Source organism: Podarcis filfolensis (genome assembly GCF_964270895.1).
Source record: "Podarcis filfolensis genome assembly, chromosome: 3".
NCBI classification, from domain to species: Eukaryota; Metazoa; Chordata; class Lepidosauria; order Squamata; family Lacertidae; genus Podarcis; species Podarcis filfolensis.
In genome coordinates this window covers 96,870,046-96,898,043 of record NC_139606.1, presented here as the reverse complement: position 1 = coordinate 96,898,043, position 27,998 = coordinate 96,870,046, and the positions used below count along the sequence as shown (strand labels likewise).

The window sequence follows — 27,998 nt, the reverse complement described above, 5'->3', positions numbered from 1 at the left end:
ATTTAATTCAAACACGGACAGTATAATAATTGTTTATTTGCTCCTGAGAAATGCCCAGCACTCCAGGAGAAACAGCCTTTGAGGAGCACATCATCCAAAGATAGCATGGCCTGCAAGATACAAAATAAAGAAGCATAATACAGAATCAGTAGGAGACGATGACTTTCTTAGAACCATTTGGTTAAAGCAAGAGTAGCCGATGTGGTGCTGTCTAGATGTTGTGGACTACAAGCTCCATCAGCCTCAAACAGCATAGCCAATGATCAGGGATTATAGGAGTTTTAGTCCACAATATCTGTAGGGCACCATCTTTGAGTTAAATCAACAAGCTCTCTACAGATGTTCAAGAACTGGAATAGAGCAACATGTGAGGGAGAGCAGCCTGCCAGCTCCACCTTCCCCAACCCGTCAAACAGCTGGAGAGCTACTGTCTGAAGTGGGAAGCTCCCATCATGATGTAACCTGTACTGGTAAGAGCCATTGTGGTGTAGTGGTTAAAGTGCTGGTCTAGGACCTGGGAGACCAGGGTAAGCTGCTTTTCAGAAAATGAACTGAACCAACATTCTCCCCAATCCCAGCAGACTCTGGCCACTATGATTCAAAATTCACACTTCTACAAATGTTATGATCTAGTTCTCCAACTAATTAAAATAAGAATTAGGTGAAAATGTGTATAAAAATGCATATAAGTGAAAAATTACACAAAAAGTTAGGGAAAGTTGCTTGCAAAAATGTGTAAAAACTGCAAACAGAAATGTGCTTATTGGGAGAAAATTGCACTAAATTGCTGCTGAATTTTCATGGATAATTTTATTTATTTGTTCATGGAAGTTGCTGCAGAAATTTGGAGAACCAAAGGTAAGTTTCGAAAGACTAGAAAGCAAAACTGACAAGAGTCATCTATCTCTAACCTCCAAACCTTCAGACCAAATTGTTTTAACTCTGCTTCAGTGTCCTTTCTCCCAGTCTTAATAGTTAATCATGCACGGAACTGTGGGCCAGGCAAGATAAGGCAAAAAGCTAAATAAATAAGCGCTGCCTTTCTCCTCATTGTTTTGCAAGCAGCATCTAAAATAAATTCAGTGGTGATGATGTAACACCTGTTCTGCTGCTTCAGCCCACACTCAACATCAGTTTTCTGTTTTGTTTTACAAGGAATTAGTTGGTGGCTGAGTCAGTGATCAATCCCCAGTACCTGTTTGCATTAGCAAAGCTCAGTCATGAAATATGCCCACCCACTCTAAACAACAATGTCTCTTAGCTGATTGTCTTTTCCATGCTATTGAGCAATAACAACCAGTCTCCACATGGAGTGGGGGTGGGCAGATGGGCTTGAGAAATATGTCCTCAGAGGAATATACTTCCTTGAACAGCCCCCAACCCCTCCTTGTCACTGTTTGTATATTCGTTCTATTTACTCCCTTCTTCCAAAGGAAACCAAACCCAGGTAAGCACTGTGTGTACCCCTGAAAGTTTTCACCACTTTGGGGGAGTGAGGCAAGCATAACTCTACAACATAGGGAAGTAATGCAGGTGAATTGCACCTCAGGAGAAAGAAAGATAATGCCATACTTTTCAGCAGCTTCATGCTGGGTAAAGGAGAATGGAACAGAAGAGATGGGAGTTAAGAGCACAAGAGGCAGGATGGACAGAGAGTGAGCAGTAGGCCCATTGCAAACTAAGGGGCTAACTCATGCACACAAATTTTTGCAAAGCACATGACATCAATCACATAAAAATGCTGTCCTTTATTATTTCCCCATTTAATCTGGAATTACTGTGAGCGCAGAAAACATAAGTAAAAAAACAAATAAATCACTTAAAACAGGAGGGAAATATGGGCTGGTATTTTGACAAGGACGTCACCATACAGACGCTATGAAAAATTGCACCCATGCGCAGGACCTAATCCATGATAAACTGTTGTGCGAAAGTGCCCCTCATTACTCCTCCAAAGCTGATGCGTAGAGAGGGGTGGAATTACAGATTCCTACAGTTCAACACTTACTTGCAATGTAATATATTGTTATGTGTTTGCAGATGACAGACCTTTTAATCCCTGTACCCAGCAAATGTTAAAATATTATAAGCCAGGCTGTCTTCCTGATGAAGCAATCTCCTGGCGAGATAGGCCATTGAAAGAGGGGAAAGGGAAGGGTAATGACTCATTAAGAAAGCCATTAAGAAGGCTAATAATAATAATAATATATTTATACCACGCCCACCAGAGTTTCCCCAGCCACTCTGGGCGGCTCCCAGCAGAATATAGTGGTACCTCGGTTTAAGAACAGTTCGGTTTAAGAATGATTTGGTTTACACTGAGCCTAGGGCTTGCCGATTGGAAGGTTGACAGTTCGAATACCTGCGATGGGGTGAGCTCCTGTTGCTCAGTCCCCGTTCCTGCGAACCTAGTAGTTCGAAGGCATGTTAAAGTGCAAGTAGATAAATAGGTACCACTCCGGCGGGAATGTAAACGGCATTTCCGTGTGCTGTTCTGGTTTTGCCAGAAGTGGCTTAGTCGTGCTGGCCACATGACCTGGAAAAACTGTCTGCGGACAAAAGTCGGCTCCCGCGGCCCGTAAAGTGAGTTGTGTGCCACAACCCCAGAGTTGTTCGCGACTGGACTTAACTGTCAGGGGTCCTTTACCTTTACCTTGTGAACTTTACCTCGGTGTAAGAATGGAAATCGAACGGTGAAAGGGCACTGGTGGTGAGAGGCCTCATTAGGGAAAGCATGCCTAGGTTTAAGAAGCATTTTGGTTTAATAACTGACTTCTGGAACGAATTAGGTTTGTAAAGCGAGGTACCACTGTATTAAAAACACGATAAAACATCAAACATTAAAACTTCCCTAAACAGAGCCGCCTTCAGATGTATTCTAAAAGTCAGGTAGTTTCTTATTTCCTTGACATCCGATGGAAGGGCATTCCACAGGGCGGGCGCCACTACCAAGAAGGCCCTCTGTCTGGTTCCCTGTAACCTCTCTTCTCGCAGTGAGGGAACCGCCAGAAGGCCCCTGGAGCTGGACCTCAGTGTCTGGGCTGAACAATGGGGTGGAGATGCTCCTTCAGGTATATTGAGCTGAGACTATGTCCCAGCCAGTAAGTGGGTGGATCTCCACCCCAGGTTCTGGATGGCTAGCCAAAGACAACACCAGAGTTTCAGGGAGGGAGTTTCAGGATTGCAGTGGGCATGGTGTAAGCTGGAGGAAAGATAATTGCAGCTTGCAAGTGGTGCCAAGCTGGAGAAAGGTGGGAGTCAGAGCACAATGTGGGCTGATAGTTTGAATCTAAGACAGAATCCAAGGGAGAAACGGAACCCTCTTGTACTGTAACACTGGAAGCCCCTCCATCATAGGCTCAGATTATATAGATGTTTAAATAAACCATATATCATAAAGACACCTCAGTCTCTGCTGTTCCTCATTGTCCAAAAGGAAACACAAACCTGGGGTAAAGAGTGCCTGGAACTCCCTATAATCTCTGCTGTGGAGATTGGCGATATTGTGTGTCACACTACATTACAAATTAGCTTACTTTTTTCCGGGAAATGCCTCTTTTCCTTATTTTCAGGAGGGCCTATTGTTATCCAGGAGGCCCTGTCACTGATGTACTCATGCTTCACTATTTTAAAAATCTCTGCCGAATTGCGGTTAGAAAAGGGATAATGTCTCCTCTGAGGCCTGAGCCAGGCCGTTTCGGTCTTTCCTTCCAACCAGCATCCAGGGTCCCTCAACTTGTTATATTCAACCAAGAGCTTTTTCTCATCTTCGGCCATGCTGGTCAACTGGAACTTCTCTTTATCCCGAGATGAAGTCCTGCTTTTAAAAGCAGAGCAAAAATATAAGCAAGCCTCAGTAACTTCAAATGCGTTTAGTCCATGTGAAAGCAGGACACCTTAGCCCTGCTCAGTTGCTACAGGAATGAAACCTAAGATACAGTTGTGCAACAGAAGATGGTACAATCGGCTCTTTTCCTCCGCCCCCATGCTGATCAGTACTACTGTTTCTGGGATCAAATAATAAGGATGCTTTAAAACAAGGATAAGAAACTCGTGTCCAGGGGCCACCTTCCCTTGTGTGCAACCTTCTGAGGGCAGCATGCTAGAGGTGGGTGGGACCAGAGGCAAAAAGTGGTTGGAGCGATGATACTCCCACACCCCTCTCTGTCTTCCGTTCAAGCAAGCAAGAGGCATTATCTGAGTTTAAGGTCCCATATCAGCCAGGCAAAAACATTCAAGGAGAGTGTACTTGTGGAAGGGGCATGACCTGAGGAGACTCCCTAGGGCCAGACAGCCTAGCCAATGGGAGTTGTAGCCCACAACGTCTGTAGGGCACCCTGTTGGCTACCTTTGGCTTAAATCCATCATCTAATACAGAGGTTCCCAAACTTATTTGGCCTACCCCCATCTTTTCAGAGAGAAAAAAAAACTCAGTGCCCCCCAACTCAGTCTGATCTGCCCCAGGGGCAGGGATGGTGACACAGCCTGCCTGCCATTGGCCAAATAGGCAAGCTGTGATCTACTTCCCAAGTCTGGGAAGCTGAAAAGGGTTCATCCAAGCCCAGGAAAACCCCTCACCTGCAGCACGACCATCAGATCCAGGGGAGGTGTTGCTGCCATCCCGCAACAGTGCCCAACCTGGTGGTAAGCATTATTATGCAGCAAACTTTTTTATGCTTCCACTGCCCTCTTATTTTTATTCAATGCCCCCCAATTACACCTGAGGCTACTACTGCTCCCCTGGATCATTCTAACACCCCCCAGGGGGCGGCATCACCCACTTTGGGAAACACAGATCTAATATGACAGGGATAAATAATTATTACAGATGATGCATCTAAGTTGTGAAATAGGCTAGAAACGAACTCTTTAAAAGAAGGTACTTGGCCATCCAACTCATGAAGGGGTGCTGGAAATGCTCCTTGTTCAAAGCACCATTTGATTTATAGCTGATTCCTGATAGAAATGATAATTTGGATGCAGCCTAGGTCTCCAGAACAGCCTTTCCCAAGCTGGTGCCCTCCAGATGTTTTGGACAGCATTTCCCATCAGCCCTGCCAGCAAAGACAGCGGCCAAGAATGATGGGAAGTGTAGATCAAAACCGGGGAGGGCTGTTCTGGGCAAACCATGGTCAGCATGCCAATCTTGATTAGGTCGTTGTTTTTTGGATTACATGTCTTGCCAAAAAGTACTCCTATATTCTTCCCAATATGCTGGAACTAGAGGCGGAGGCCTCCTATACCAGCTCAACCTTTAAGCAACACATACCCTGCAGTGCTCTGATTTCCTAAGAGATTATTGAGTGGGACTCCCAACTTAGATCTCCTGATGGAAAAACAGGGACTGTTTAGAACTTCAGGAAGTTCCGTAGATGCTTAGCAACTGGCAATTCAAAGAATCAGCAGTCGCCTTCTGTGCCAGCTTTTAAAAGCTTGCTGAAAACTTTTCTGTGCTGCCAGGCCTATGTAGGCAATTATGAGCTCATCCCCCACAATGGTCCATTCATGTTTGTTTTTAATTTCTTTTTGCTTTAAACTTATTTTTAACTTTCGTCATGTTATTGTTTGGTTTTATGTTTTTATATTCTTGTAAGCAGCTGTGATATATTTTTATGATACAGTGGTATATAAATATTTATAAATAAACAAATCATGACTAAATTAGCAATAAGGCTTCCGTTTGCTTGTCCAAATTTTTTTGTCTTAAAACTTTTTTGGCAAGGAAGAGGTCTTTGTAGTTGCTGCAAAGCCTAGATCTTGCAGATAAGAGTGTGAGGTTTATCTGAACCTAGTGATACAGTATACTGTACAATAAAACAAGGACAAACTGAATAAGATACTATTTTACCTTCCAACTCTCTGCATAGTATCCCCTCTAGTGCAACATGTAGCTTTAGAGGAATGATTTAGGTCAGGCATGAGTGGCATAAGTTGTGTATCTTGTGCACTGAACCATTTGGGTCCAGGAGACCTTAGGGACTGCCTGAGCCCTTATAGATCAGCTCAATCGCAGAGATCATCTGGAGGAGGACTGTTATTCCCTCCTCTATGTTACAGAGGCATGACTGGCCTCAGTTTAGTGTCGCTGTAGTGTCTGCTGTAGAACATACTACCAGCAGATATTCAGCAGATATTCACTTTTGAACATCTCTTGAAGACATTTTATGCCCAAAGCCCTTTGCAGTTTAACATCTTACTGAGTACCCAGTCCTCTTAACGATGGTTTTGTACACCTTTTGACGGGTTTTTTATATTACTGCCCTGATATTTCATGGAGAAGGGTTAGGGACACCCCCTACCCTCAAATGCCTGAGCCGTGATCTTAAGCAAGGGTGCTTCTAGCCAAGAGAAGAAAAAGCCAGAAAATGCAGTCACGGATCTCTCACATCACGTTCAATCCGGCCCTTCTGAACCTGTGTTTCCTTGCGCCTAAAATGACACACTACCTACAGAACCACTTTCTGTCTCTTTCCTCCATCCACCCATCCTGGAAAAAACAACAACAGTGCAGTGCAAATGCAGATTTCACACAGTACCTACCCCACTGCAATACAAAAACAATGAGTCATCTTCTCTGTGGACAGTTTAATTTTGTTTTTGTGTTTGGATCCGCCTTACTGCACCCTCTGATTTCCAGGAGCTGCCCGGGTGTCTCTGTAGCATCCTTCCTTTGCAAGGCACGAAGGGGTGCGTGAAGAATGGCAAGGGTGGGTGCGTGGGGGAGGAAACCTCTCTTGCGCCGGACGAGGGCCTGAGAAAGGCGAGGATCCCAGCAACCCCCGCGGGGAGGGGTCACTAGAGAGCTCCACGTGGCCCCCAGTGACATGGAAGAGGCGCACAAGCCTCGGACGGATGGAGAGATGGGCTAAGCCCCGCCCCCTTTCCCCGAGCCCGGCCGTCCCATTGGCTGCGGAAGCGGCTTCGGCGTATCTGCCGAGGGGGGCGAGCGCCGTGTGCGCATGCGGGAGCCGGCCGCGAGTTGCTAGAGGGGCGGAAAGCGTTGCGGAGCGAGGGTGGGCGCCGCGTCCGTTGCTTAGCCCTCCTGGCCCTTCCGTGCTGCGGGGCGGGGTGGCAGCGAGAGGCCCCCCGGGACAGAAGAGGGCTGGCTGGGTGGGGAAGGGCCAGGGCGAAGGAGCGAGCGAGTGTGCTGGGCAGGGACGCTCGTGCAAATCCTCTTTTGTGCTGGAGGCTGGGAAGGGGAGCGAACCTGAGGCAGGACAGGCGACCTTGACGTGTGAGGCGGGGGGGGGGGGGCGCGCGACGACAAATAGAGGCAATAAAAGGGGCTAGTCCCTTGGAGGACCAGGAACAATCCTGCCTGTGTCTGGGATAGGAGTGTGTGTGTGTTTTGTGTGCATATCTGTGCGTCAAAGGATAGGAGAGTGTGTTTTGGGAGTGTGAGTCTGGGGCAGACGATAGGAGTTTTGGGGCTGTATCTGTATTTTAAGGGTTTATCTGTGGGGCAAAAGATAGGAGAGTGTGTTTTGGGAGTGTGAGTCTGGGGCAAAGGATAGGAGTATTGGGGGTGTATCTGTGTTTTGTGTCTGTGTGTCAAAGAATAGGAGAGTGTGTTTTGGGGGGTCTGGGGCAAAGGATAGGCGTTTTGGGGGTGTATCTGTGGGGCAAAAGATAGGAGAGTGTGTTTTGGGGTGTGTGACTGAGGGGAGGGGCTTTCTGGGTGGGCAAGGGGAGGCCTCCACACCTGTGTGTGACCTGTGGGTGTGTTCAGGGAAGCCGGCTTGAAGGAAACGGACCCAGGCTTGAGGATGGGTGGGGATGGTGCTGACATGTCAGAGGCAGGGGAAGGCGGAGAGGAGGGAGAGGGTGGGGAGATTGTGGAGGTAGCCTTGATGCCTCCGCTGCACCAGAACGGGTGCCTCCCTGGCAGGGAGACACAAAGGAGCAGCAGCTCAGCACCTCTGGTGTCGGTGAGCGATGTTGAGGTTGGAAGAGCTGTTGCATCTGAGGAGCACCCTGAGGCAGAAGCCATGCTCCCTGCTTCCACATCGGAAGTGAAGCTTATCCCTCGGCTGTCCAAGCGCAGGCTGGTAGTGCTGGTCATCTTCAGCTTGTACTCGCTGGTGAACGCCTTCCAGTGGATCCAGTACAGTATACTGACCAATGTCTTCACCCGTTATTACAACGTCTCCAACTCTCAAATAGACTGGCTGTCCATGACCTATATGGTGACGTACATCCCCCTGATCTTCCCTGCCACTTGGCTGCTGGACACTCGGGGGCTTCGCATCACTGCCTTGCTGGGATCTGGACTCAACTGCCTGGGTGCCTGGATTAAGTGTACCAGCGTCCAACCAAACCTGTATGCGGTCACGTTGGTGGCTCAGATTGTGTGCTCCATAGCCCAGGTCTTTATTCTGGGGCTGCCCTCCCGCATTGCCTCTGTCTGGTTCGGGCCCAAGGAAGTGTCCACTGCTTGTGCTGTAGCTGTTCTGGGCAACCAGGTAAGAGGATGTAGAATGCAAGATGCTTGCGACAGGGGTGTGTCAGGGAGGGATGCTCATCGGGAGAATATCTGGAGAAATCATGCATTTATAAGGGAGGAAGGAATCTTAAATGGAAAGGGCTAGAATTTTTATGATGAGGGTGGGGTGGGAAGGCCTAGCAGTGTGTTTTGTTTGTGCCATGTACAGTGGTACCTCGGGTTACATACACTTCAGGTTACAGACTCCACTAACCCAGAAATAGTACCCTGGCTTAAGAACTTTGCTTCAGGATGAGAACAGAAATCGTGCAGAGGCGGCGCAGTGGCAGCAGGAGGCCCCATTAGCTGAAGTGGTGCTTCAGGTTAAGAACAGACCTCCGGAACAAATTAAGTACTTAACCCGAGGTACCACTGTAGTTAGTTGCAGGTTGATGACAAGCAAAGCCCTGTCTGTAGTGGTGTGTCAAAGCAGCTTCGTCCATGGAGAATGATGTTTCAATATAATTGTAACTTAAAACATTTCTCCATGAGCTGTGAAAGACTTTGAAAGGCAGTAGCAGTCTCATTTCCATTAGTCTGCCTACCACCCCAATAATGGTATCCTGTGCAGCTTAATGTAGAACTGTTCTGAATTATACAAAGATAAAACATTGTAAAAGCAGACAACAGCTTTACAATTTTAAAAGGGTGTTGACTACAAAGCTTCCATGTTTGCCTGTAGCATTTCTGAACTAAAGGCACGAAGTATCTAATGCTTTTTTTTGCAGTTAAACCATGTGCTTCAATTAATTCTGCTGACAGAGAATGGTAAAGAAATTCAGCTGTACACTTCCAGTGATTGCAGTATCAATAAAATGGAGACGCTGGTATATTTCAAGATAAGAAATTTCAGCCAATGCCTTGATTGTCACCAATATTCAGAGAGAGGCAGCACCTTACAGAAATGCTAATATAGGATAGCACTATATGAAACATACCAATAGAATTGGGATCGCACAATTTCTCTGTTACTACTGATAAATGCCTTGCATTTTAATTCAATAATGATGCACTATTTAAACACTATAAGTGTAAATAAATCCACCAGGACCTGTTCCCCTTCAGGTTAATGAAGGAACACTTTAGTTTCAAACATGCTTTACTTGCAGTTATATGCATGTTTCAATTACCAAACCTCATTTAGGTTGCTTTTTCTTTACAGCTGGGCACAGCAATCGGCTTCTTATTGCCACCAGTTTTAGTTCCAAACACACCTGATGACATGGACCTCATGGGACATAACATCCGCATTATGTTCTATGGTACGGCAGCCGTATCCACATTCCTTTTTATACTAGCAGCAGTGGGTAAGTAAAACATATCTGTAAGCAGTTTTGTAAAAGCTGAAGAAAGCTTTCAAACAAAGCAAATCCAAGTCAGTCAAAGGCTATATAAATATCATAGATGAGGCGCAGAGTTGTCTACTTTTCCCTTTTCTTATGAGGAATCCTATTCGGAATAAGGGAATTTCCCTTTAAAAAAAGGGAAACGTTGACAGCTATGATAGGATATGCTTGACAAAACATTCCAATCCATTAAAAATGTTTACATTGGAAAACAGTTAAAATAGCAAGAGAGTAAATATTTTCACAGTACATAAAAAATACTGTTTGGAATGCTTTTTGCCTAGTTACGAAATTATTACCTGATTCCATTAACCACCACCCCCGCTCCCCCACCCTTCTAAAACACATTCCTACAAGTTTTGCCTTCATGGCTATAGCTGCTTCACCATTTTCCTTTCTAGGGTTACCTGCAGATAAAAAAGTGTAGCTTGACTTATCTTTTTCGCTTAACTCCGGGAATAGGAATGGAGAAAATTCCAAAGTTTATGCTGGGCTGCCGTGAAACAGTCCTACCGGTCAATTCATTTTGTACCAGGTATTTGAAAGTATCTGCAGTGAGAATCTTGCCAGCTTCTACTTTGAAAGCCAGCAACCTGGATGTATTTCTTTTTTGGGGGGTGCGTCTCTCAGAAATAAGGCATAGATAAAGGGGACATTCAGACAGAAGGAGCTTGAACTGAAGAGGAATAGAAATAGAAGCAAGTAAATCAAAGCTCTGCATAAAAGAGTACAAGTCCAATGCGGTAGTTAGAAATGAGAGCTGGGGGAAACGGATAAAATGTTTCACTAGCTGAGAGCCTGGAGCAACATCTTAGCAACTCCAATAGGAAAAAAAGTATACATTTTGGATGCAATGAAAATAAACAGTTGCACTACTTGACAGCGAAGGAAATCATGAGAAGAAGCGTAAAGAACAGATTGAACTTGAATCAAAGAACTTCTGCTAGTTGGGAAAACACTTAAAGCATCGTCTCTTTCTCAGATGTGTGTGTGTGTGTGTGTGTGTGTGTGTGTGTGTGTAGATCAGTTTTCCTGAACCTGGTGCCCCCTATACTGGACTACCAATCCTGTCATGCTTAACCATTGCTCATGCTGGCTGGGGCTGATGGGAGTTGTAGTCCAACAACATCTGGAGGGGGCCAGGTTGGGAAAGGCCAGATTAGATAAATGATGGGAAAGCTATACCCTGTGACCTCATCCTCATCTAATGATTTGCATGGTGCTAATTAATATTTTGAATAACAATAGCTGGTTTGCAAAACTTTTATGTCTGTGTCACCTTCTTCCTAGTGTTTAAGGAAAAACCTAAATACCCCCCAAGTCAGTCTCAGGCTGTTCTTCTGGATGTCTCGCCTGATAATTACTCCTACAAGCAATCAATGATCAACCTGTTCAGAAATGTTCCTTTTGTTCTTTTGTTGATCAGTTATGGTGAGTATTTTGAGCATATTTTTTTCATGTGTCTTGTATAACATAGTTGCGTAACGCCGCCCCCCCCCACGTACCTTACTACAGATTCATATATTAGGAGGTAAATATTTATGCTACTATGTACTTTTTCATTTTAAAATAAATCAATAAAATCTAACCATTATCAACTTTAAATGATAAAAATGGGTGAGAAGAAGCAGATGACAATATAACAATGTATTTATATAGTTTATTCATTTGTTCAACAATGATTTTCTTCATTTAAAATTTTTCTGTACAATCAGTTCCATTTAGAGTCTATTAATATTGCTGAATACTTAGGTAGTATCTGATATTTTCATTAACTATTCCAAAAATGTTTTAGTAGATTCACACATCTTTTAAAAAACTTTTGTAAAGTCCACACCACATGTATACAAATATATTTAGCCTACATGTGGCAGCAAAGATTTATTGTTCAATATAAAATTCTTCTTTGAAAGTTCAGTAGAACTGTGTCATTCTTACTTTAAACTGGTGTTTTTTTCACTTTTCATGTACTCAAATAAAGCTTACATGTCTAATCAGATTATGGCCTTATACAGATTAATTAACTATGCTATGTTTGTAATAAACTAAAACAATATGAAGTGATAGAGCTGTTTTTTTTAGCCTTCAGATACCAATGATTCAAGTTTTCTCCTTTAAAAAAAAAAAAAAAATTTGCTTGATTTCATTTCAGTAACCATACCAGTACTTTAAGCAGTCTTATTTCTCATTGCAGGAATTATGACTGGGGCATTTTATTCAGTCTCAACTCTACTAAACCAAATGATAATAACTCACTATGAGGCAAGTTTCTCTAGAATGTCTGTTGATTAATTTATTCTCTTAAAGAATTTCATGTCATGCTTGTTTCAGTTATCACTGTCAAATTAGGGTTGAGAGGGTTGTTTTGCTCAGGGCTGAAACAGATCTGACCTAAGAAATTGGTGATTATATGTGTGTGTCATGCCTTGATGCAGTTTCCTGGCTGCAAACTAAGGGATAGTGCAATAGCACATATGAAGAAAGGGTAGAATCTCTGTGATATTCGTAGCCACAAAAGAGGGGATTGAGCTTCTTGGGGAAGTCTGAAAGAGTAACAAGTAGTTCATCTTCTGGCCTCTGAGAGCATCTCCCAAATCCGCTGCAATTTTAAATACTTGAGTAGAACCTGCTTGTTCCTTTTGTGTTTTTTGTGTTCTGTGGGAAGCAGTGGAAGACAGGAGTGCCTGGCGTGCTCTGGTCCATGGGGTCATGAAGAGTCGGACACGACTAAACGACTAAACAACAATATATGGGGAGGGGGACCATTCCACTGCTTTTTCAAATTAAACCATTAAACACATTTTAAAATCACTATGCTTATAAGCAAGTAGCCTGATTTTAATGCTGTCATGGGATCTGTTAGAATTGGAAGCAATCAAAAACTTTAAAATGACAAAGTGAAAACTATGGTTGTGCAGTACGTTGGCAGGCTGTCTCCTGTTACCAACAGTTATTTCATTGATTTGAGTACATTGAAATGTCTTTATAGTTTGGATTAACCCATCTGTGAAAAGCTCTAGCGCAGTCTTCCTCAACCTCGGCTCTCCAGATGCTTTTGGCCTACGACTCCCATGATCCCTAGCTAGCAGGACCAGTGGTCAGGGATGATGGGAATTGTAGTCTCAAAGCATCTGGAGGGCAGAGGTTGAGGAAGCCTGCTCTAGCAATTATTTTTTACATTTAGCTACAGCAGCGATGTTTACTTAAATTTTGGCTTTTCTAATAAGTTTGTGTGCACATATTAACTGTAGTAAAGTGGGTGCCGCTTATGGATACTTACATAACAATGTTATTCCAAGGGAGAAGAAGTGAATGCAGGAAGGATCGGCCTGACTCTTGTGGTAGCTGGAATGGTGGGTTCAGTTATTTGTGGCTTGTGGCTGGATTACACCAAAACATACAAGTAAGTGTGCGAGTGGGAAACCATAGAATAAGGCTTAAAGGTAAAGGGACCCCTGACCATTAGGTCCAGTCATGGCTGACTCTGGGGTTGTGGCGCTCATCTCGCTTTATTGGCCGAGGGAGCCAGCATGTGGCCAGCATGACAAAGCCGCTTCTGGCAAACCAGAGCAGCGCACAGAAACGCCGTTTACCTTCCTGGCAGAGCGGCACCTATTTATCTACTTGCACTTTGACGTGCTTTCGAACTGCTAGATTGGCAGGAGCAGGGACCGAACAACAGGAGCTCACCCCGATGCGGGGATTCGAACCGCCGACTGCTGTCTTCACCAAAGTAAATGGACGCTACCAAACCTATCTGGAACTTCCCACCATTAGAGAAGGGGAAATTAGTAAATAACCTGCTCCCCCATTACTTTTTGAGGCCTTCCCTCATATCTCCCTGTTGTTTCACTGGTGGGCGGCAGCTTTGTGAGAAAGCCTGTGGTTGAAGTGTGGTCCAGAGAATGGTAAAGAGAATATTAAGTGAAATATTTCAGATTCCTATGGGCCCCCTATTTTGTTTACTGAATTATTTGTTGGGAACTAACGATGATGTTAAATGATGAGGAAAGGTGTACTGAAGCAATAAATAAGCGGAATTCAGTAACTCAACATATAAAGGGAGCTTGGAATGTCAGGAAGTAGGGTAGATTATGTGCTGCAGGACAATTTTAAGCTTTGAATAACTGCATGCAAGTTAACTTTTAAGGTACAAAAATATTTTTTACTTACTGCAACCCAAGCTGATCAACATTTGCATGCGGGCTTGTGGTCAATGTGTTTTTGATGTGCTTGTAGCTAACACTTTTTCCCTATTAAGCTTCTTTTTTGTATGGTTTAAATATCATAAATTTCATCCTAATAATCTAAAGTGTGTCAGCCCCTTCCAAGAGGGACTTGCCAGACTCCCTTGAGAGATACACACACACATATAACATTACTGCCCTATACCCGGAGATCTCAGGGTGGTTCACAGAAAAGATCACAGTGTATAAAATCAAAATAAGAACAATAACCCAATAACATCCCCTGAAAAAGAGCCACATTTTAAAAGGATATCGGACAGGCATAAGCAAACTCGGCCCTCCAGATGTTTTGGGACTACAACTCCCATCATCCCTGACCACTGGTCCTGCTCAGGATGATGGGAGCTGTAGTCCCAAAACATTTGGAGGGCCAAGTTTGCCTATGCCTGGTATAGGATGTCAATCAGGTCAACCAAAGGCTGATTAAAAAGGAACATTTTTGCCTGGTGCCTAAAAGTGTATAATGAAGGTGCCAGGTGAACTTCCCTGGGGCGAGCATTCCACAGATGGGGAGCCACTGCATAGAAGGCCTGTTCTCCTGTTGCCACCCTCAGGGCCTCTCAAGAGGCACATGAAGGAGGGCCTCAGAAGGTGATCTCAGAATAGGTTCAAGTGACAGGTTAAGAGAGCTGTTTGAGACGGCATGCATTTCTATAGATAATCAGTTGTCCCTAGACCCTGTCTAACTATACTGCATTCCTGCATTGCTAATATTATTGGTGTTTATTGTGGTTTTTATATTGTCTGTATCCTGAGAGATGAGAAGGTACGTTAAATTTTTTTGACCAAGTAGCACAAGACTGTGACAGCCTGTCCTGAGACAAAGCAGGGAAGTGACAGGTTGTCACTGAAATGTAGTGCTGTGCATGTGTGTTTGAACTGCAAAGTAGCTTGGTTTAAACTGTAGCAAAAATAATATGCGATCTGAACTTGACAGCGTTGTGTTTTCTTCTTACTCTGTTTACAGGCAGACTACATTGGTTGTGTACATCCTCTCATTTGTTGGGATGGTTGTATTTACATTCACCTTGGACTGTGGACACCTCGTCGTTGTGTTTGTGACTGGCGGAGTGCTAGGGTATGGATCTACAAATTAATAAAATACACTGGTGTATTATAATGCAGGCTAAATTAAATCTCTTGGGTGTTATTGATCTAAGCCACGCAGTGGACTTAAGTTACTTAAACCAACTGATTTCACTGGGTCTAATAACTTTTCATTTAAAAGAGTTACGAGCTTTCTGGCGCCAATATGTATTTCCTGTGGATGAAAAATAGCTGGTTTTTTTCATAACAACTGTTGCTCATTTGAACTTTGGGTTTCTATGGCAGCTTCTTCATGACTGGTTACCTCCCGCTTGGCTTTGAATTTGCTGTGGAAATTACATACCCTGAATCAGAAGGCACCTCCTCAGGGCTTCTGAATGCTTCAGCGCAGGTAACAACAGGATGCTTTGTAAACTAATCTGCTCCAATAATTAATGCTCTGTTTTGAGTTCTGATAGCTCTCTGTTTTGTAATCAGGCGTGATAGACCTACTTATGCAGAACCTTATGGATGCATGATGCAGTAGCTAATATTTAAAGTGCTTTCAAAAATGGCAGCATCTTCCCTAAAAGGCAGTGATGCACCGAGTCTGTAGTATTCCTGCTGAAAACATTGCGTGTTGCATGAGCACAATATGGTGGCATTTAGAAACGCTAATGCATGAAAGCAGTGGAAGGTGCCTTATACCGAATGAAATCATTGGTTCACCTCACCCAGTTTTGTCCACACTGACAGGCAAGGGATATTTCCATTCCTATCTTGTGATGGCAGGGATTGAATATCGTACCTTCCACTTGGCAAAGCAGAAGCTCTGCCACTGACTTGCAGCCCTCCCCCATTTTATTCTAGCTTCCCTGTCCTCATGTCCCTGCCTTTTCAACTTGGGAGTGCAAGCTGGCTGTTTACTCAGCAAGCCACCTTCCCACTAGGATTGTGGGAGGATTGTAGAGTGCCCCCCACCTTGCACAGTTGCACAGCTCTGCAGAGATGAGAGAAGCGCTGGGCTCCCTTTTGTACAGGGAGACTATTCCATGCTCATCTCTGAGAGTGTTGGGTAAATTAAAAACCCACAAATGTGGAATGGAAGAAAACACAATTGACAAAGATCAGTGGACAGCTAATGTGGTACATAATTGATAGTATAGCTAGTATATATACCATATTTTTCGCTCTATAAGACACACTTTTCCCCTCCTAAAAAGTAAGGGGAAATGTGTGTGCGTCTTATGGAGCGAATGCAGGCGGGAGGCTCTGCTCAGCGCTACCTTTAAAGAGCTGCGTGAAGCGTGTGTGCGGCTCTTGGGGGCTTTTCCCCGAGGAGGGAGAAGGGCTGCCCTTCTCCCTCCTCAGGGAAAAGCCCCCAAGAGTCGCACACACGCTCCGTGCACTCTTTAAAGGGAGCGCGGCTCTTGGGGGAGCCTTTCTCTCACTGCCCGGGAGAGGCTGCACACGGCTATCCCATAAGCCAGGACAGCGCAGCGATCCCGTTTGCTGTCCTGGCTTCTGGCTTAGCTGCACGCAGCCTCTTCTGGGCAGGAGGAGCCTTCATCCCGCTGCCTGGGAGAGGCTGCGCACGGCTATCACATAAGCCAGAACAGCAAGAGGCTATCCCAGAAGCCAGATCCCTCTTGCTGTTCTGGCTTCTGGGATTCAGATTATTTTTTTTCTTGTTTTCCTCCTCCAAAAACTAGCTGCGTCTTATGGTCTGGTGTGTCTTATAGAGCAAAAAATATGGTGCATTGTCTCTAAATAGCATACCTAGAGAATGCAGAAGTGAAACTACCCTAGGTGGTACAGTGGGCCAGTGCATCTGACTGCTAACCAGAAGCTTGGTGATTTGAGCCCAGCAAGGGTTGGCTGGGGCAAGATTCCTGCATTTGAGAGGGTTGGACTAGATGACCCTTGGGGGTCCGGTCCCGTCCAATTTAACAATTATATGATTCTATGAAATTCATTTCTGGCAGGCTCTTCTGCTGAGAAGGCTCCTAGTGCAGCTTTCATAAAATCAGTAACAGGCAAGGCAGCCAGCCCTTGCCCTTAGGCTTGTACTCTAAAAGACACAACCCAACAGGCAATATGTGAAAAGGAAAGAAAGGCAAACTAGGCACCAGTTTGTAGGAATACAAAATTCTTACAGTGACCAGCTCAAGTGAAAACCTTCCAAAAGTGAAGAAAAATTTAGCTAGTATCTTAGCAGAGCTGATGACCTTGCCCTGTTTCCTATCTCTCCCTCTGCTGCAACACAACCACTGTGAACAAACACCATGCAAGTTTTAACTGTGATAGCATTGTAGTGAAGATACTCTTTATCGAGAAGCAATCTGAAATTCCTTCTTATGGTCTATTTACAGATATTTGGGATTATCTTTACGCTGATTCAAGGAAAGCTCACAACAGATTACAATCCCCGTGCAGGAAACATCTTCCTCTTCGTATGGATGTTTATAGGTATCATTTTAACAGGTAACGAGTTGGCTTTCTTTCTCAAATTAGGGTATAAATGTATTTTCTTCTTACTGGAATAGTATGCAGTCCATCCCAAAGGCCTGATTCCTTCGTATTTTATTTCTGTTTTATTAATTTGAAACATTTCTATCCTGACTTTCTATTAAACATACCCAAAACGTCTCACAACATGAACAACAATGTATCATAAAAGCAGCCATATGATAAAGTAAGATGGATGAAAATAAGTCCTCAAAAGCAGGGGAATATCAATAAAAGTGATAAAAAACAGCTGGTTGCCTGGCTTTATCTACTTTAAAAGAGGAAAAATGAGGTGAGGAGGAAGTGGCCTGTGGGTAGCTTGCTTTTTTAAAAAAAGAGCTAGTTAGATTTAAGAGCGGGATGTGAGTAAAGAAAGCTTATTAGGATTACTGGCTGCCATCCAAACTATTGTGACATTTGTGACAACAAAGAAAACTAAATCTTCCTTTGTCTGATAGCAGTAGAACCCTGCACTAAGAAGTAAAATACGAGCAAGGTTATTAAATAGTTGAATGAGCAAGACCGCTGCAAGAGCATGAAGGCTGTGCTGTGATGCTAAACTCACACAGGCTGCAGCCCTAAACACACTCAGGAAGTGGTGAAACTTAATTCTGATTTAAACATGGCCAGCATGTTCAACTGGAAATAAACCTTATTAAACACAGTACATTTAAGTATATATGCTTAGGGTTGCTGTGTAAGTTGAATGCATCTTCTGTTCATTCAACAAATGGGCTTTTTGGTCTTTGTGTTTCTACAGTTTGGATCTAGACCAGGCATAGGCAACCTTTGGCCCTCCAGATGTTTTGGCCTACAACTCCCATGATCCCTAGCTAACAGGACCAGTGGTCAGGGACGATGGGAATTGTAGTCCAAAACATCTGGAGGGCCGAAGGTTGCCTATGCTTGATCTAGACTCCCATTCATTCCCCATTATAGGCTAGCGGTTCATAATTATTTGGGTGTGTATAAATTGGTAGATCAATTTAGCCAGGTGGAAACTAGAAATATGCAATATTAGTGTTTAATATCAAAGATAACAACAATATGTTTAGGGAAGTTTTTAATGACTGATGTTTTAATGTGTTTTTTATCTTTTGTTGGAAGCCGCCCAGAGTGGCTGGGAAACCCAGCCAGATGGGTTGGGTAGAAATAATAAATTATTATTATATAAATTATTATATGTTCTAGCTCCTCCTCTTCCTGCCTGCAGCACATTAAACATTTTATTTTATTTTATTTTTTAATGAAAGCTGAAGTTTTCAGAGTGCTGAGTCCTGCACCACTGTCAGATTTGACCCTCGTCAACATTTGATAAATGTGTTTCAGCATCCAGGGCTGTTAACTGCTGCATGTTTCAGCCTGGAACCTGTCTGAAAATCACTGTTGTAGACTGAGAAACAACAGCTAGGAATAAAGCAGGTATCATGTGGTCTGCAGAGCAATCATGATGTTAGTCTTTTGCTGCAAAAGCAATAGTCTCATAGCACCTTAAAAACCAACAGAATTTATCCTGCAAAAATATGCACTGCAGTGAATGTGCTGGTATTCATATGCTTCTTTTCTTTCCTCCTTTTAGCTTTAATCAAATCAGATTTGCGAAGGCACAATGTGAATTCAGGGATAAGTGTTGACATTAAATCTGTAAGTAGTTTTAATCTTTTAATTTGCTGGCATAATCGACCACTAATACCTGGCACTCGGCAGTAGACTGTTGAACACAATGTCTTTAGAGTTCTGGTTGCTTTGAGTAGCAGATTTCAAGTTCAGCTTGCCATTATTTAAAAGAGCTTTGTGGTTGTACTCCCCCCCCCCCCGAATGATAATTTTTCATTAGTTTTCAATTACAGTCCAATAAAGCCCCATTATAACAATACCAATTTATAATACAATTATTAATACCAATCATTCAAATACCGAATTATATAATTTAGTTAAAGTGGCCCTCCTGCGTGCCAGATTGGATGGCTTGATTATTATTATTTTTTTTTCTGTGTTCCAAAATCTTAATTCGTTTCAATTACATTCTGGTCATAATAATAATCCCTTATACAACAACTGCAATATTAATAACTTCTATTTATGTTGACACATTGAATGATATATAAAACTGCAAGTGAGGAACTCAAACTATATCCTTGTTCTTCCTGTGTGTGGCAATTATTCTGCCCGTGATGTTTCTGACACTGGTAGCTTATTGTCACAAGTTACTCAGAGGCAGCAAGGAGTAGTGGCACTTCTTTCTTAACGGCCATGCTTTGATCCACCTACAAAAGAGAGAGCTGCATGGACTCGTCTCAGTAATATCTTAATCAAAGGGAAATGGTCACCTGTAAAGTAATCAAAACATCATAGAACATTGCACACAAAACAAGCAGTCCAATAGCCTATCCCAAATCAGCTACAAGCCACGTAAAGTTAAGAGAACTCTCAAACTTATTCAGTGAGAAAGCTCAAAAATATAAGGCACTTCTGTCTTTGTGGGCTCACTTTGATACCCATTATCACCAGCTGAACCAGATACTAGAATTAATAATGCTGGTTTTAGGAGTTGGAATAATTAGTGGCCCAAGCAATAGGTTTATTTGCTTTTTCCTTATATCTCCATTCTTCAGAATTTGTAAGCCCCCCTACTCATATTATGTTCAAGCTAGTTTTCACTATTGATTTCTAAAATTATGATTATTGTAGCCTCAGAGCCCAGGCAACCCTGTCAAGAATGGATTGAATCAGCCATCAATTTTATTTTTTCTCACAGATGTCAGTTGACGGTCCTACAGAAGATGAACTGAGTAAAACCGCATCGAAAAGCCAGTCTGAATTAAACATTTAGGATGGAAGAAAGAAGTGCCAGATACTAATAATTTTCAAGTTAGACCAAGCAGAAGCAACCTGACAGATAGAGAACAAGAACTGTCTCGAAGTAACGTGTTTGCAGTCATGATCATGCAGTACTGCTTATATATGAACTCAAGATACACATACACTCTGCTGAAGGCACCTGTTAATTTTATGGCGACTTATTTATAGTGGGATTCTTAACTTTTATTTATTTATTAGTTGTGCAGTTTAAGATCTCCAGCAGTCTGCCATTCCTTTGTGGAAGCTGTGCAGTTTCAGCAGAGACAGAAAAACTGCAATCATAAACATAGTGTGGGATAAGCACCATTGAACAAATGCAACCGGTCTTACTTCCAAATTAGGATGCATAGTACTGTAATGTAAACTAGGGATGGGGAAACTGTGGCACTTCAACTTCCATTGTCCCTGGCCAGTGGTCATACTGCCTAGGGCTACTGGGAATTGGAGTCCAATGTCATTGGGGGGGGCACAGGTCCTGATCTTTGCTGCAAAGGAACTTGAGTACTGTGGCAAGTACGAGTAAGTTCTAATTAAAAGCTGCACAACTAATTAATCCACACATCTTTTATATGAAGGTGTGCTCTTAAGATTAGCATGAATTAAAGGAGCATTTTAAAACTTTTTTTATTGTAAATATATTGGAAATTTTAATCCGCCACTTCTACAGGAGGTGGCATTTCCTCCAGCACAACATGCAGTATACTTAATTCAGATTTTGAATGTGTTATACTGTAGTTTCTGTTCGCCATTTCTGTTGGCCTTGAAAGGATTATAGTTTATGAAACCTCTTGTGTTTAAATACAGATGTGGGAGCTTCATAAGCTCATACTTTCTGGAAATATTTTTCTTTTTTTTTTCTTGTTTGAGAGAGTCTAGATTTCTGAGCTACAAAACCAGATCCTCATCTGTCCAGATTTTTTTCCTTTGCATTTTGAAAATGCAGCTGTGTTTTTCTTAATGTTTGAATGGTGAAAAAAAGCATTGCCAGACCGTACAAAGGCATGTACTTGCAGCCATTCTTCATTTGTGTGTCTATATGTTTGTTAGTGAAAAGTAATGGGCAAATAAAAGTATTGCAAGAGCACAAAGTGAATGTTTATCTACTGCTTCACCTGGTTAGAGTCGTGTGCAGGTTTATAATATTGTGCCTTTTCCTGCTGAATCGTGTAGCAAATGAATCAGGCCTCAGATTTGTGCTTTATGCCCTCTTGTGAAGTTAAGGAAAAACTTGAAAGTACATATTCAGCCTCTGCTGCTTGCTGATTTGGTGGAAATTTTTGTGTGTCCATTGGAGAAATATTTTGTCTGTTAAATGTTCTTCCTTCATGTCACTTGAATACAACTTGCCTGGTAGTAAATGATGGTTACCTTTTTAGATCTCTCTCTGCTTTAAAGGAAGGAGGAAAGTGGAGAGCCAGTGTGGTGTAGTGGTAAAGAGCGATAGTCTCGTAATCTGGGGAACCGGGTTCGCGTCTCCGCTCCTCCACATGCAGCTGCTGGGTGACCTTAGGCTAGTCACACTTCTTTGAAGTCTCTCAGCCCCACTCACCTCACAGAGTGTTTGTTGTGGGGGAGGAAGGGAAAGGAGAATGTTAGCCGCTTTGAGACTCCTTTGGGTAGTGATAAAGCGGGATATCAAATCCAAATTCTTCTCTTCTTCTAAATATGAGTCACAGTGATCCAGCATGCTAAATGATTCTGCAGCTTTTCAGCATTTCACAACATTTCTAGACTCCTTTACCGCTTCTGCTCTCAAATACCTTTGTCACATGACACATACCAACATGCAGGTATTATCTATAGCTGTAATTCCACATGCTGCAGAAATCCATCAATTAAAAAATCCCCCCATAGGTGGAATTCAATTGTTACGCCATTTAAAATGTTCCGTTTGCCCAAGCAAAGTTCCCCCCCACATACTGTTTCCAACCCCACCCAGACAACTTTTTCTGGTGGGGAAGTGTTGCCCTTCTGCTGTTCATTAAGTGAATCCCACCCTAAATCTAGGGTGGTTGTTTTTTTGAAGGAAACATTCTTTTTCTGCCATCTCTTCCCTTGGAACATCTTTCATAAGAGAGATAGCTTTATAGCTAAACTTGTTATATAAATTTAAAATGGCCAATTTTTGACACCCCCCCCCAAAAGCCACCTTTAAAAATCACCATACCTTTAGTATGACATTTGGAGCTTAAAGTAAGTTAGTTTCCTTCCAGAATTAACGTTAAAACCTTAATCCTGCTGAATCCCCTGTTTTATGTCTTTTGCCAAATTGCAGAGCTGCCTTCTGAAAAGCTCCCAAATAAGTTTGACCTGGCAGAATGCCTGTGGGGATTTTTAAATCCAAGTGTTCCTTGTAATGAGTGCTTAATGGCAGCTACAACAATGGTTCCCAGTTGGGACTGTGCAAGTTCTTCCCTGGGACTTCAGGTATACATTGGCAAATTATGTTCTGGATTAAGTAAAAAATAAAAAGGGGTAAGTGTGCTGCATAGTTTAAATAGGCAAATTTATTTGCTATCTAAATAATTGTAGGTCAATGGGGAGCTGGCGACATGTTACTTGTATGTATACCGAACAGTGTGGAATTTTGCATCATTTCAATTCACAAGGGAATCTATAGGCAAATCTCTGAGCTTAGAAAAACTGGCGTTTTAAGTTCTCTTGCTGGGTTCCAAAGAACTGCTTAGCTGGTTGTACTAGCCCAGTGGGATTTTTCTTTTTACCTCCAGAATGTATCTCAAACTAATTTTGAAGCTCCCCTCTATTTCAAAACCACTTTGTTATCTAGCTTGGGTTGCTTCTGTTTGAGAAAAACAATGGCTCACATGGCTAGAGATTCAGGGTTCTTGGAAACCTGGCCCCTCTACTTTGATTACTTGACAGGATTCTTGGTTGTGCTATTGGTTCAGGGACGGCCCACCCGTGAGACAGGGTGAGGCAAATGCCTCAGGCGGCAGAATCCACAGGGGCAGCAGATCCCTATGTTGATCTTTATTCCCTCCATGTTCCTGGGTATAGCTCTTCACTTACCCCTTCTTCCCTGGCAGGGAGGGGTGCACCATTTTGTGGTTCACCTCAGATGCCAACATGTATTGGGCCGGCCCTGTATCTGTTGGATAGTTAAACTCGGTATCTCTAAAACATGCCAGAAGCCCTTTCAACAAATAGTGGGTCCAAAATCTTCTTACTGAGGGTCTCCATTACGGCCTCTTAGGGACTCGTTTTGCTTTCACTATCTTATGTGGAATCCATACTTTCTCAAGTTTGAGCCTTCTCAAATGTGCAGTGTCTGAGTGATCCATTGAGGTATAAGTGGGTGGATTTTTGTCGTTAGTTTTTTTTTCTAATTTCATCTACATTGGGGCTGGAGTGGACCTCTGCTTATTGGGCACTGCTGTGGGTGAAAGGGAGACAGGATATATATTTTTAACCCTTCACCCCACAGCCACTGTGCTCCCCCCAATCTGCTTTGGAGGATTGGGGGACCCTTCACAACAAGCATGGAAGGTGGAGCTGGGCTCTGACAGGCAAAGGAGGAATGTTCTGGAATTTCCTGGAATTACTGCATAAATTTGAACAGCTTTAACACAATGTATTTATAATCTTGAAATCTACTATGGCAATCATTGTATCAGATGTTGGTTCAAGTCCCTCATGTTGTGTATCCTCAAAGACCCTGATGTTGACCCTAGTGCTCTCTGCCAGTTCTCGTCGTCTCCATAACCTTATTTTCCACCCAAGCAAACCCATCTTCAGAGCAAGCCTCTCTACTACATTGTGTGTACATTTTTGATGTGGTAATATGCAACAAACAGTTAAAAGACAATATGTCCAGACAGCCTTCACTGATCTGGGGCCCTCCAAATGAATAAACAAAATAGAAAAATACAGCTTCCATCAGCTCTAGCTGGCATGGCCGTGCTGGCTGAGGTGGATGAGAATTGTAGTTCAAGGCATCTGAGTTGGTGAAGGCTATGGAGAAATGCTGATGTGCTTGCTGTCCCGGGGTCGTTTGGGAGGAAGTGTGGGGTAGCAATTCAATAAATAATAATAAATAGAAAATGGTGGTTTGTGGCTCGGTATTCTTTTAACACCACGAAGTAGCTATGCTTGCATTTTGGACTGTGTCCTCATAAAAGTGTGGTCATTAACACCAAGTATTTTTTTATTCTGTACTTGGAATATGAACATTGTCTCCCCACTCCACCCCTTGGTAAATATAAACAGATGGAACATATCTGTAAGTTAAGCACTGGCATTGCTAGATACAAACATCAGGTCCTGTAGGTATGTAGACAAAACATTTCTGCCTCGCTACTACTTCAGGAGATCAAGGAAGCCAGGGAATGATCTTGATATTCTATGCTGTGTCATGTTGACCTCGCAACTAGGGTTTCAGCTGGCCCTGAGGCTAAACAGCTGTTTGAGTAGAAAACTTGATATACACTTAGTACAAAGACACTTCTATGTCTTGGTTTAATTTGCTTCAGGGCTCCCTTTATTCCTGCTGTCACTCGCTGTTCACCCTCCCCGTGTTCCTGACCTTTGGGGATGCTGACCTATTTAGCTGTCTGATCATGGCAACTTCTTCAGGTTGGTTAGAATTCTGACAGAATTAACTCCTTCCAGGCATGTCCAAAGTCTGTTTCGGGGGCCCAATTTGGCCCCTGTGGCAATATATTGCCTGGGATAAAATCCTAAAAAATCGTAAAAGCTCAGCAAGTCCAACCCTAAAAAAAGCTCAACAACTTCAATCCTAAGAAAAGGTCAATAACTTTGGTTGGCCCCCACGGCCCTTCACTTTATCAAATCTGGCCCTCTTTGAAAAAAGCTTGGACACCACTGCCGGGCTTAAACTGATCTATAACTTGATTCTGAGTCATTATTAGGAAGGATTCATCCAGACGTGAACCATGAACTTTACCAGTGTAGTTGACAGTTTTGTTTTTTTTAATACAGTGGTACCTCGGGTTAAGTACTTAATGCGTTCCGGAGGTCCATTCTTAACCTGAAACTGTTCTTAACCTGAAGCACCACTCTAGCTAATGGGGCCTCCTGCTGCTGCCACGCCACCGGAGCACAGTTTCTGTTCTCATCCTGAAGCAAAGTTCTTAATGAGGCTGCATTTTAATATTTTAATGTTTCAATATTTTAATGTATTTTAATCTTGTTTTTTAAGTTGTATTCGTTCAATTTGTTTTTATTATTGCTTGTTAGCCACCCTGAGCCCGGCCTTGGCTGGGGAGGGTGGGTTATAAATAAAAATTATTTATATAAATTATTATTATTATTAACCCAAGGTACTATTTCTGGGTTAGTGGAGTCTGTAACCTGAAGCGTATGTAACCCGAGGTACCACTGTAGTCACATTTTTTTTTTAAAAAGCCTTGCATATTCTAGCCAACTGTACATGTCATTAATATTTCAGAGTGGAAGTGATTTTTTCCCTTGCTTAACAGTTCTCAGTGTTTTGAGTGAGCACAGGCATGGCAGCATGAGAGACTATAAACAAGATCTAGTGAATAGGTGCTACACTAATTACTCAGCTGCAAGTGCAGAGAATTTGTGAGCAGCCATCCGGCTACTGCTGCTGTTATAACTACCAGGCACTGTTTGGCACAATTCTGCAACAATTAGAGAACATCCACTGATTTTTAAAAATATTGTTGGCTGCTAGGCATATCTACCTCCTCCCCTCATCTGATAGCTCTCCCTGTGTATAAACAGTCATCATTCTTATGCAATTTCTTTTTGCAGCTAAGCATATCATTCAGCAAGGTCTTACTGCTACGTTTTAGGTACACAACGACCTGGTTTGTTTCCTATATGCTAGTCATCAACATGATGTACCGTCTTCTCACATGATCTTATTTCCTAATCCTGTGCTATAAATAGCTCCTAAGATTAAATAATAAGCAGGTCAGACTTTTGAAGGACATGGACCTCCTTGAAGATGTAACTGATTGCTGACACCGAACATTGCGGGCAGATTCTAGGGTGGAAAGATTTTTACCCTTGCCCCAGTAGTGTTACAGCACCCTCTACTTCCTTGCATAGAACCAAATGGTCCCCACTAACTTGTATGGCTGAAAGTAAATATAGCTCATTCTACCAATAGGCTTTCCCACTCCCTCCTCACACCTCCAAAAAGTGTTGTAACTGTTTCTACAGAGTTGTAAGACCAAAGTATTACAATGTCATTTCAGGGTTGCTGATCCTAGCAAGGCTTTCATTTAAAGTCTGGATTCATAACCTTCATAATGGAGGTGGTTTCAAGCTAGCAAATGAAGAGTGAGGTGGGAAAATCATTGTCTTTTTGATTGTATTAATACTGTAATCCATTTTTGTACTTGCCTATATTGGGGTGTGTGTATTATTACTTATACTAATGGTCCCAATCCAGTAGGGTTTCTTCTTCATCTTTTCTTGCCTTCCTTCTCCATCCCTGAAAGTTTTTTAAAAATGCCCTTTTCTAGTAAAAAGCTGGCCATTTTTTATTTTTTTTTACTTTTTAGTGAAGGCTGAGTTTGCATCAAGATCACTGTCTATTGCTAAAGTTTCAGCTGAGGGAGACCTCTGCTGTTAGCTCTGAGCATTGGTTCCATGCCTCCAAAAGCAATCAACGGATTGGAGACCCAAGATATGTGACTGCCGTAGCGGTAACTGAATTAAATTACTAGCTGGCTTCTAAACACTCTCCCAGCTGGAAGGCAGCCCAAGTGCAGACAGCATGACATGGTCTGAGCTGCTGAACAAGGCTGGCAACTCCTTGTAAAACCACAAAACATATAATGAAATGAGGACGTATCCTATAAAAGGATCAAGGATTGGCATATAGCGTGTATAAGGCCTTGTGATATTAGCAAACTCAGCATGCTACACAGTTAAGCACTAAGTGGATGGCCTTTGATTAATGTTATATTATAATAATAATAATAATAATAATAATAATAATAATAATAATAAAAATAAAAAAAATTTATACCCCATCCATCTGGCTAGGCCTCCCCAGCCACTCTGGGCGGCTTCCAACAAAGTATTAAAATACAGTAGTCTGTTAAACATTAAAAGCTTCCCTAAAGATGCCTTCAGATGTCTTCTAAAAGTCTGGTAGTTGTTGTTCTCTTTGACATCTGGTGGGAGGGCGTTCCACAGGGCGGGTGCCACTACCGAGAAGGCCCTCTGCCTGGTTCCCTGTAACTTGGCTTCTCGCAGTGAGGGAACCGCCAGAAGGCTCTCGGCGCTGGACCTTAGTGTCTGGGCAGAACAACGGGGGTGGAGACGCTCCTTCAGGTATACTGGACTGAGGCCGTTTAGGGCTTTAAAGGTCAGCACCAACACTTTGAATGGTGCTCAGAAACATACTGGGAGCCAATGTAGGTCTTTCAAGACCGGTGTTATGTGGTCTCGACGGCCGCTCCCAGTCACAAGTCTAGCTGCTGCATTCTGGATTCTGGAGGTTGTCCCCTCAATGGAAAAGGGGACCATTGGTTGGGCACCCTGATTCCTGACCGTTTCTCATAGCCA

At 42.9% G+C, this 27,998-nt stretch overlaps 1 protein-coding gene and 1 long non-coding RNA gene across 4 annotated transcripts; one reads left to right on the top strand and one right to left on the bottom strand.

The window, feature by feature from the left end:
- Positions 1-18: 18 nt before the first annotated feature.
- Positions 19-7,216, bottom strand: LOC310758894. The gene is made up of 2 exons (XR_014546068.1): positions 6,541-7,216; positions 19-110 (listed from the first exon to the last, which is right to left on the bottom strand). It is a non-coding gene; the product is annotated as an uncharacterized lncRNA (long non-coding RNA).
- A 62-nt stretch (positions 7,217-7,278) lies between these two features.
- FLVCR1 (FLVCR choline and heme transporter 1) lies at positions 7,279-21,559 on the top strand. 3 transcript variants are annotated; one of them, XM_083605267.1, is made up of 11 exons: positions 7,279-7,432; positions 7,594-8,462; positions 9,645-9,789; positions 11,119-11,259; positions 12,023-12,090; positions 13,128-13,231; positions 15,043-15,153; positions 15,408-15,513; positions 17,474-17,585; positions 19,189-19,253; positions 20,368-21,559. In XM_083605267.1, the coding sequence occupies exons 2-11, from the start codon at positions 7,767-7,769 to the stop codon at positions 20,440-20,442; spliced, it is 1,623 nt and encodes a 540-aa protein (XP_083461393.1). In that variant the 5' UTR covers positions 7,279-7,432; positions 7,594-7,766; the 3' UTR covers positions 20,443-21,559. The 3 variants fall into 3 exon arrangements, with proteins under 3 accessions (XP_083461393.1, XP_083461392.1, XP_083461394.1); XM_083605266.1 differs by having other exon boundaries at positions 7,279-7,527; XM_083605268.1 differs by having other exon boundaries at positions 7,279-7,527; positions 12,023-12,094; positions 13,132-13,231.
- Positions 21,560-27,998: the final 6,439 nt, after the last annotated feature.